The sequence below is a fragment of the Pteropus medius genome, unplaced genomic scaffold (assembly GCF_902729225.1).
Source record: "Pteropus medius unplaced genomic scaffold, Ma_sr-lr_union100, whole genome shotgun sequence".
NCBI classification, from domain to species: domain Eukaryota; kingdom Metazoa; phylum Chordata; class Mammalia; order Chiroptera; family Pteropodidae; genus Pteropus; species Pteropus medius.
In genome coordinates, this window is record NW_024342647.1 from 7,090,665 (window position 1) to 7,100,815 (window position 10,151).

General features: G+C 44.8%; 1 protein-coding gene and 1 long non-coding RNA gene across 4 annotated transcripts in view; one reads left to right on the forward strand and one right to left on the reverse strand.

Annotated features, from left to right (window-relative positions):
- The window catches only part of LOC120605828 (uncharacterized), a 15,441-nt gene extending 13,838 nt beyond the window's left edge, over positions 1 to 1,603 (reverse strand). The window contains exons 1-2 of one of the 2 annotated variants that reach the window (XR_005653738.1): positions 1,465 to 1,603; positions 716 to 792 (exon numbers count right to left, since the gene is read on the reverse strand). This is a non-coding gene — a long non-coding RNA (uncharacterized LOC120605828). Of the gene's footprint in view, positions 1 to 715; positions 793 to 1,459 lie in introns of both variants that reach the window. The other variant, XR_005653739.1, reaches the window with a different exon arrangement.
- On the forward strand, positions 1,524 to 10,147 carry RNF183 (ring finger protein 183). Of its 2 annotated transcripts, none has more exons than XM_039866886.1 (2): positions 1,524 to 1,866; positions 6,252 to 10,147. In XM_039866886.1, exons 1-2 carry the CDS (start codon positions 1,737 to 1,739, stop codon positions 6,854 to 6,856), a joined length of 735 nt encoding a protein of 244 aa, XP_039722820.1. In that variant the 5' UTR covers positions 1,524 to 1,736; the 3' UTR covers positions 6,857 to 10,147. The 2 variants fall into 2 exon arrangements, with proteins under 2 accessions (XP_039722820.1, XP_039722822.1); XM_039866888.1 differs by lacking the exon at positions 1,524 to 1,866 and adding an exon at positions 5,387 to 5,525.
- Positions 10,148 to 10,151: the final 4 nt, after the last annotated feature.

Genomic DNA, 10,151 nt, shown 5'->3' on the forward strand with positions numbered 1-10,151 from the left:
TTCGACACCACCAAGCAATTCTCCAACACCAACAAGGTGTCCTACTGTTCAACTCAATACTGACACTACCTACCTGAAGATAGCATTGGATCCCACAGGTTAGTGGTTCAGTCCCACAAGAATGTCTCCTATCCACACACAACCCAGACACCAATTGCAAGTCTAGGTGGTCACCTGTGCTTCTTCTAACCAACTGGCTATATATCAGAGGTTCCCACCATCCCCTCGATTAATTTGATAGAGCAGCTCACAGAACTCAGAGAAACATTTACTTATGTTTACCAGCTTATTATAAAGAATATTATAAAGGATACAGATGAATAGCCAGATGGAAGAGATGCACAGGGCGGGTTTATGGGAAGGGGTGCGAAGCCTCCATGCCCTCTCCAAGCACTTCCAGCTGTTCAGTAATCCAGAAGCTCTCTGAACCCCATCTTTCTGATTTTTTATGAAAGCCTCATTACATAGGCATGCTAGTTGTTTTGTTTAGTCTGGGGGAGGCAGCGAAGTTATACTCAGAGATTTATTTCTATCTTTGCCAGCAACTTATTCCCTGTGGGAATTATAATTTCACAAGCCAATAGCATACAGGATAATATCCCTTCAGCTGAATAAAGAAATAACATTAAAAAAAATAAAAAAAATAAAAAAAGACAGATTAATCACATTATTGTTCCAGGCAAGGGGAAGTGAAGGAATAAAATAGGAGGTGTACCTTTTTATACAAAGTAGGAGAGTCAGTGACCAACCAAAGAGCTGATTTCCGGCTGCCAGCGCTTTTGTTTCCTGTTGCTAAGGAACAAAGACACTGGTGTTGGTGGTGGGCTGATCTCTTTCATGGGCCTCTGCTCAGTTTCTCACCACTGTCTCCTAGGAATGCCTTGCCAAGATGAGTGGGAGTGCGCGCCCCAAGGGTCTCTGAAGAATTTTTAGGTTAGCTAAGAGTCAAAGAGTTGTCTCGCCCAAACCAAAACGCTCAAATAGTCCCCACAAATGCTCAGTATTTATAGTCTTAAACATCCCCTTGCCATAGCTGCTTCTCCACACATACTTATTGATAAGCCCCAGCAGGATCTGTCAGCTGATGGGCTGCTGACTGCTTATCACCAGCAGTTGTAGAATGATGACATGTTTGCATGACTTATTTCATTCTTGTAACAAAGCAGTTTTTTCTTTGTCATAAACAGGTGGATTAAAACAATTTAAGTCATGAACTAGTGGACCTGAAACCAGGTCCACTAACAAGTAGAGTCTGGATTCTAAGTGAGGACTTGCCTCTGACCCGGAAGTCTGACTTGATTGAGAACCTAGGCTCTTCATGCTATGCTTAAATACCTCTCCCTGACTGTTTTCTGTTGGATTATTTGCCTTTTAATTAATATTTTGCAAGAGCCCTTAGTAGTTTGGTTGTAGAGGCTCAGAGTTGAGAAGTGTCTATCTGGGCTGAGAGATACCTCACCTCACCTCAGACATACATCACCTTCGTGTCAAGGCAGTCAGCACGTAGAGGGCAAGCACAATCAGAGGTGATGGCGGGTGACCAATCCAATACAGAACAGAGGCCTGCAAGACTGGTGGACTTCGATCTTCTTTGAGAAAAAGCAAGAATGACTCGTTGGAAGATGAAGAAACCAAAGCTTCTAGGCTGTCCTCTGTGAACACAGACAGTGGAAAGTTATCAGAAGGAAAAAGAAAATCTGAAACAGAGAAGCTAGCCAGGAGCTGCCAGAAGACTCATGCAAATGAGCCCCACCCACGAATGCCTGGAAACCATGCCAGAAGTCAGAGCACTTGCTGCAGAGCCTCACTCTGGAAAGGAGGAGGAGGAAGAGGAGGAGCAGGAGGAAAGAGGCTCTGAAGGAGCAGGTAAGGAGCCACAGGGGGTCATGGAGGGCTGGGTCACAGTGCCCTAGAGTCCTAAGAGGCAGCTCAGTCCAGCTGAATACTTTCTTTCTGGGATCATCTTTCAAGTTCAGCCATTCTTCAGCTGTGAAGCCTTGGGCAAGTCACTTCACTATTCTGAGCTTTGGCTTCCCCCATCTATAAAATGGGTATAAAAATATCACGCTAACTAGGTATCTGAGCACATGCTGTGCCTTGCTGAGAACGTGACAGACATTATTCCTTCCTCACAGTAACCCTGTAAAGTGGGATTATTAGCCTATTTTACAGAAGAAAATGAAGCTCGGAGAGGTTAAGCCATTAGTCAAAGACAGCAAATAAATCTGGTTCCAAAGTCTGCACACTTTCTACTCCCCATCCTGCCTCCTACACAGGGTGCTTTTAAAGAATCAAATGGCCTTATGCAAATGAAAAAAAATCATAAGACACATTTATACCATCTGCATGTGAGTCACCACACTTAGATCCTAGAGAAGATTGGGGCTCTTTGTAAACTGTGAAGTGCTATAAAAACGTTCTCTCTCTTGAGGTTGAAAACATTGGGGTGATACTACAGACAATATCTGGCAAACCGACTTAGTCATAGATAGAGACCATGCCTTAGGGGTTGTGTTTAGGACTTGTAGCTGAGATGTCCTGGCTTGGGGGTGAGTGGTAAGTGGCAGACAAGGGCCACGATGCTGATGCCACTGTGACCTTCCTTCCTCTTTACAGCTTGGCCATGGAACTTCAGAAAATGTAGGTTGGCTTTGTGGGGAAGGGGAGAGCCTTAAATGCTTACTGCAGTAAAGTTAGAATTTTCAGATAAAAACAAACATAAACACCTAAAATCTTACCCCCAGAGATAACCATTGTTGACATTTTGACGTTTGTTATTCTATGCTTTTTTTCCATTGCACACATACATTGGAAAATTGGACTATATCCTAATATGGTTTTATTACTAGTTCTTTTCACTTAATGGCATATCATGACCATATTTCCATATTAATAGATGTGTTATCACATCATTTTAAAGGCTGCAGAATGTCTCTTCATATGGATGGAGCAGAATTTATTTAATCAATGTCCCACCGTTAGGTAATTAGATAGTTTCAATTCTTCACCATCAAAGCAGAACTCTGATGGGGATCTCTGTAACCTGAGGGGCATTTCTGTAACCAAATTTTTGTATAGGCCCTTGATTATTTCCATGGGATACATTCCTAGTGGGGTAACTGCTGATTCAAGGTTATGTACATTTTAAGGCTTTTGATCAGAACTAAAGGTCTGCTTCTGACACACTCTGGAATTCAGGGGCTCCTCAAAGCTCAGTGCAGAAAACTTTATGGGACTTTGACCCTTCCTATCTTACAAATCCATTTGCAGTGATAAGGCTAACCACCTCATATATGGTCTTTACCAGGTGCCAGGCTCTTATCTAAGAGCTTTACCCTCTGATATACTACTTTTAGCTTCCTTTACAGAAGGGAAAAATGAGGCACAGAGAAGTTAAGCAATTCAACCAGAATTATGGCCCTAATAAGCAGTGGAATTGGGGTCATGAGCCTTGACAAGGTGGTTCCAGAATCTATGCTGTCCACTGTTTTCTTGGGAAGTGCTTTGATTCCATCTCCAAAGATATTCTCCCCCATCCCTTTGATCTTTCCTGCCATCTCCCGACCTATGTCAAGCACCACCATCCTAGCCTGGAGCACCGCTGGAGTCCCTAACTGGTCTTCTGTTTCCACACTGTTCCCTGCTCTGCAGTGGAATGGCTTTTAAAATGAAAATAGGATCAGGTCACTCTCCCCTCAGCACCCCACACTCCCCAGAATAAAACTCAGCTGCATCCCAGCTTCCAGGGCCCACCTCCTTTCTCTCTGGATTAATCCTGAGCCACTTTCCCACCCCAGCTCCGTCGGTTACACCTCAGTCACCCGGGATTCGTTTCACTTCCTCCATTTGGCAGACCTTTTATCACATTAGGACTTTGGTACATGCTGTTCCCTTGACCTGGAATGTTCTTCTTCCGCTCTGCACTGCTGGAGTCTTCTCAAACTTCAGTCTCAGCTTTCATGTCACCTCTTCGAAGAAACCCCTGGTGGTCTCATCTGAAGCAGCCAATGCTCTAAGCCCCATTTTCCTTTTTTTTGTCCGTTATAGTGTTCATTAAAATTATATATGTATTTATTGCCCACTCCTCACCAAATGTCCCTTCTCCTCACTAGACTTTAAAGACTTTGATGAAGTCAAAGACCATGTCTATTTTGTTCATCGTTATTGACCCAATGCTTCACACAGCACCTGGCATATGGTGTGCACTAGGTAATTCAATAACTGTAGAAAGGATGAACTGTCCACAGAAGAAGGTGTTCATTAGAAAGGATGCTTGGTAAACTATCCCAGTTTTGGTCAGAGCTGTTCCATCCTCCTTCTGTAGATCTTCATTTCCTCTTCCCTATACAAAGCAGTTAACAGAGTCTGGAAGAAAACCAGGGAGTCATGAGTGAGAGAGTATAAGCAGGTTTTGCTTCAGGTATCAACTCAGTCAGGGTAGGTGAGATCATTCCAGGGACACAAGGAAGACTCACTGCCCCCAAATTCCCCTTGCACAGTTCCTGGATTCCTACCACAAGAGATTTATGGCCATGAGGAATTTCCTGAGAATACACAAACACTATCTAGTTAATAACACACATCCAGCAGGTAACTGAATGGATGAGTGTTCTGCCTGTATGACTGTACATGATAGTAGACTGGAAGTCCCAGCGTCACTAGTAACTAGCTTGGGTGAGAGCCACTTCTTGCCTTCTATCTGCAAAGTATGTGGTTAGGTCAGAGAAGTGGTTTTTAAACATTATTTTTTTCCTCAGCAGCTCAGCTCTTCTCTTATTCATATAATCAATATGAGAAAAGCTAAGTATTTTGGTTAAAATGGGGAAGCAGGGCTGGAGCCCTCCTCCTTCCTGACTCCCCTTTTAAGTCCCCAAGGGTGGTGGGATGGCCAACCGTTGGACTCTAAGATCATTGTGCTCAGTGCTGCCAGGGTGGCCGTCTGTGTTCTGGTTGCAGCTTCTTGGGCACATGAAATGACCAAAAGGGGATCAGAGAGAACTTGCTGAATCTGATATCTGAGGTTTTAGGCTGTGTAGTGTGTGAATTTCACAGCAATTGGTGTGGAGGGCAGGCAGCCCCTTTATGCAAGAAGGTCTCAGCCATTTTAGAAAAGAATGAGGGCCCAGGAGAGAAGAGGCCCAGAAGGCTCACTTACTCTCTCCACAATCTAGAAAAAAGAAATTGCCACCCCTCCCCTTCTAGCCAGCAATCTGGGGTCTTGAAAGGACCTCCAACCCACATACTTGGCTTCCAGGGTTGGTTGTTTTGTCAAGCCCTGGGGAAACTCCCCTCCCCACCAACAGCTGGGCAACTCTCTAGCCTTTGCTACAGGCAGGTGTGCTCAAGAGGCTGCAGCCTGGGCCACCTGGCAGCTCCAGGTGCTCTGTGTGCGCTGCCATGGAGATGGGCCCCGGGGTTGGTGGCGAGAAAGCAGTCTTCCAAAGCTCCTCGGATTCAGAAGACAGACTGAAGCCTCAGGCCCTTCAGGGTAGTCTGCTGACCACATTAGTGCCAAGGAGGCCCAGGTGGGTGCCGGGGGGTCGGGGTGGGGGTGTCCTTGGGACAAAAGGAAGGAGGAGGAGCCAGGGGAGGCCAAGTATTGGGAGGAGGGTCTGAAGGGCTGATCTGCGGACCAGGGCAAGGGAGCCTCTCCAAGCTCCCAGGCCAAGGGGAGAGGCTTTGCCAGGGGCCCCCTTGCCAGGCCAGTGAGTGCCCTGCTAAAGACTGGGCAAATGCGCTGTAGAGGGTTGGCCCTGTAGCCCAATGGGAGGAGGGAAAGAGGGCCTAGCGTTTGTTCCCAGAGAGACAGACCAGGGAATTCACAAAGCCCATCTCTGCACTAGTTGGAGATATGCAGCAGCAGGGGAGGAAATAGTCGATCTCTAGCACAAACCACTGACAGTGGCTCCCCTCCCTCTCCCTGGAGTTTGAGAAGCCAAGGGCAGTCACATAGTATTTTTATTTTTATCCATTTCCAAAGCCAGAATGCAGTCTCCTCTAGTGGCGGCTCATTAATAGTGGGGTGACTCAGGCCTTCACCGATAGAAGGGATACTACTGGAGTACGACTTAATCCTATGGTTTAGCAATTGGGTATTCTGGAACAAATTGTTTCGACTTTTTGAATTAAGATTTTTCATCTGTGAAAGGTGGGTGATAATACCTTTTAACAACTCACAGAACACAGCCTAGGACCAAACACCGGGACAGCATTTAATGGGTGTTCCTTTACTTCTTTTCCCTCTCTGCCAGGACATCTCTTGCCAGGCCTCCTAGCGTCTGGTGTGAGGATGGCCGTGCAGCAGAGCCGGGAGCCCGAGTGCCCTGTCTGCTGGAACCCCTTCAACAACATGTTCCACACCCCCAAAGTGCTGGATTGCTGCCACTCCTTCTGCGTGGAGTGCCTGGCTCACCTCAGCCTAGTGACTCCCACCCGGCGCCGGTTGCTGTGCCCACTCTGTCGCCAGCCCACTGTGCTGGCCTCCGGGCAGCCTGTCACTGACTTGCCCACAGATACTGCCATGCTCACCCTGCTCCGCCTGGAGCCCCACCACGTCATCCTGGAAGGCCATCAGCTCTGTCTCAAAGACCAGCCCAAGAGCCGCTACTTCCTGCGCCAGCCCCGGGTCTACACGCTAGACCTAGGCCCCGAGCCTGGGAGCCAGACTGAGGCCCCCCAGGCCAGGGCCCCTACCACCACGCCCATTCCCATCCCCAGCCACTACTCTCTGAGGGAGTGTTTCCGAAACCCTCAGTTCCGGATCTTTGCTTATCTGATGGCGGTCATCCTCAGTGTCACTCTGTTGCTTATCTTCTCCATCTTTTGGACCAAGGAGTTCCTTGGGGGTATGGGGTGAACATCTGTTCAGGATGAGGAACCAAGCCCTTCTTGGTTGCTGCTGGGTATGAGGACTGCAGAACCTCATGTGGGGTTGTCTTCCTTTGTAGTATTGTTCATTCTTACAATCCACGGATTAGTTAGGCCATGTGTTTGCTTCTGGGAGTCCTCTGAAAGCTAAAAGGCTGGGAAAAGATGTGAAGAGACCTCTGGGTGTGAACCACGGGGCCATTGGAAGGGTGGAGATGATCTGATTAGAGCGTTACACAGCAAGTTGTGCCAAAGGACTGGGTGTCTCCAGGAACCTGACTGGCCCAAACAGCAAGCTGAATTTCTCACTGGAGCTGCTTTGAACTTGGCTCATTTTTTATTTTTTTATTATGTTGCTAAAAAAATTTGGAAAGCAAGCTTCAATTCTGTGGACAAACATGTCTCTCCCTAGCAGTTTTCTCTGGATGTCTTTACCAGTCCCAGTAAAAATGGTCTGCATTCATCCACTCATTCAATCACCATTTGGCTGGTGCTGTGTCAGAACTAGGGGAAAGGTAGGATTATCCAGGTGTGGCAGCGGGGAGGGTGTGCTCTTTCTGGTACAGGACAACCTCTTTTGTCTGTATGTTTTATGGAGTGTTGAGTCTGAAAGTTCAAAGGCGAGAGAGGGTCAGTGGATCAAAGGAAATCCGGGACTTGAAAGGAAAAGTCATTTCTCCTGGTCGGTGCGGAGGCCTTGATAAGTCATGCAAAGTTGAGATGACTCCCCTCTATCAAACACAGAAATTTTGGCCTCAAGACCCTAGATAGAAGAAAAGCCGTAGGCCCCACCCCAGGCCGCGCAGGCAGTGGTCCCTGGTATTTTCATGACAAAACCTAGGGATGAAGATAATTCAGTAGAATTTGGATGCTTGGGCTGCTGCTTGAGTACAAGTTGCCACCTCTGCAGAGGCTAAAACCCTGATTTCTGCTTCTGCAGTTTTAATATTCCTTAGTGGCCCAGGGCTCTAGGACAATCTCAAAGTGGTTAAAACACCATCGCAGTTATGAAGAGATGACAGTTTGGGGTTTTTTTTTTTTTATTTGTAGAATAAGCTTTCAGAGACCGAAAATTGGTTTAATTTGCTCTAAATAACATTCTTAGTGGAACTAGCTTCTATAAATTCTTAGGGATCTTAATGTACAAGATATTCCAAAATAGCCAAGACATGTATTTTACATTTAGTAAAACCAAACGGTCGTAAGATGTGAAGAAAAAGTTCTCCATTACAAAATTGGAAAGTTGCCGACGTTATCCCATCAGGAGACTCGCCGACCTTTCCATTTGCGCCATCGAAGATAATTACTCTAAAGCTGGGACTCAAGTTCTCCCCACTGACTTCATTTCTTTACACATCCTTGCTCCTTAACCTTGTGGTAAGTTAGGCAATGAGCTCACCATGTTTTCAGAGCCATGAGGAACAGGGAGAAACACTTCCCTGTACACTAGGGCCTACTGCTCTGAGTAAACTCATCCCTATTCATAACTGAATCTGAGCCTCCACAAATTGAGCAGCTACCTTGTTCAAGCTAGTAAGTGGTGGACTCTTTAGTAGAAATAGAAATTATACTCTTGAAGTGGCTGATAATGCCAGCCAAATAAAACAAGTTTGAATTTTTTTTTTGAACAGGGCAACATTTTAGTATCTTCTATTCTTACATTCAGGAGTTCTAACCTTGGAGCAGTGCCATCCTCCTAGGGGGCACCTGGAAATATGTGGGAACTTCTTTGGTACTCCAATGAAGGGGGTGGGTTATTTCTGGCTTGTAGTACTCCAGAGGTCAGCCATGCTGCAATGCTAAAAACAGTTCCACAAAACATCATCTATTCCAAAATGCAAATTGTTTCCCATTGAACACTATAGGCTCCTCATAAGTTCATGAGGTTGAAGTGGTGAAATTAACTCCTTTAGGGATGAAGTCAGAGTAAAAGATGCAGGGACTTATCTTAGGGTTGAAGTCAGAGTAAGAGATGCAGGGACTTATCAAAAAGGCAGTATAAACAGAAGAGTGGTTAAAAAGCTCAGGCATTGTACAGGAATCAGGCCATGCTGGCTGGACTGGTCTTTTTGTCTGGCCAGTGTTGCCAACATACTCAATAAAACCCTATGAAATCTCTTTATAGGGTCATACACAGACAGACCGGGATCCACTGCTTACTAACAGGGCAACCTTGAGCAAGTTATTTAACTTGAGCTTCAGTTTTGTCTGTAAAAAGGAATAATTAACTCCTCAGATTTTAAGGACTAAATGAGATATCGGAAGGTCTCTGGCACAGTGTCTAGACAGAGCGTAAGTGTCCTGTTAAGTGGAGGCTGTACATTACCATAAAATGCCACACTCGATTTATGTTCAACTGCTTTCTTACAATGACATTTCCAGTAAAGAAATGAATGTTCTGCATTTGTTTTGCCAAAGCTTAAAGAAAATGTTTTCACCTAGTTGCTACCTCTAAATCTCTTGGAAGCCCCTCCCTCTGCCCCCAAAAGATTAACTAATAAAATTTAAACTTCAAAAACTAAAAACCTTAATACATTTATACATTATATCCGAACTGCATGCTAATACACTAATATTCATTATTAGTTTACACATACTACAAAAGTAGTAATGAAAATCACTTCTTTTCATGGCCAACTATAGAAGAAATAGAGCCCATTAATATGTAAATAATAGTGACATGCCCAACAGAGGGTAAGGCCAAGAATTCATAAGCTTAACAGATACTAGGATATACAATTTGGTTATAAATGAAATCAGATTAAACAGAGTATTTCACTATTTCAATCACACAATTGAACAATAGAGTTAGACAAGCCACTCTCAGCCTCTCTGAAATAGCAAGTCAAAGTGTTTTTAAATGTTTAAAAGGAGAAGACATCATATGCCCCTCTTGAATTTCCTACACACAATCCTTTCTTCCAAATTCCTTATTTTTGTATGAATTTACTGTGTACTTTCAGAGTTCAGTGGTTGTGTATTTGGGGTGGAAAGAGGTGAAGGTAACTACTGATTGCCAATGAGTAAAAATATTATAGAGTCCAGATACAGTTCACTGGTAGTCTGGCCCATAATGCAATAGCCCTCTATTTCTTAAAAAATTAACAAAATGCTTATTAAGAAGACAGAAATTGTAGCAAGCCATATTTGAGATTATGTCTCAAACCCCCCCCAAAAGGCGGGACCTCCATGGATCAAAGGCTGGGATTAACTATGCAAAATAATTCTTTGAGGGAGTTTTTATAATAGGATTTTACTCTGTAGCGAGTAATAATAATAAAAAG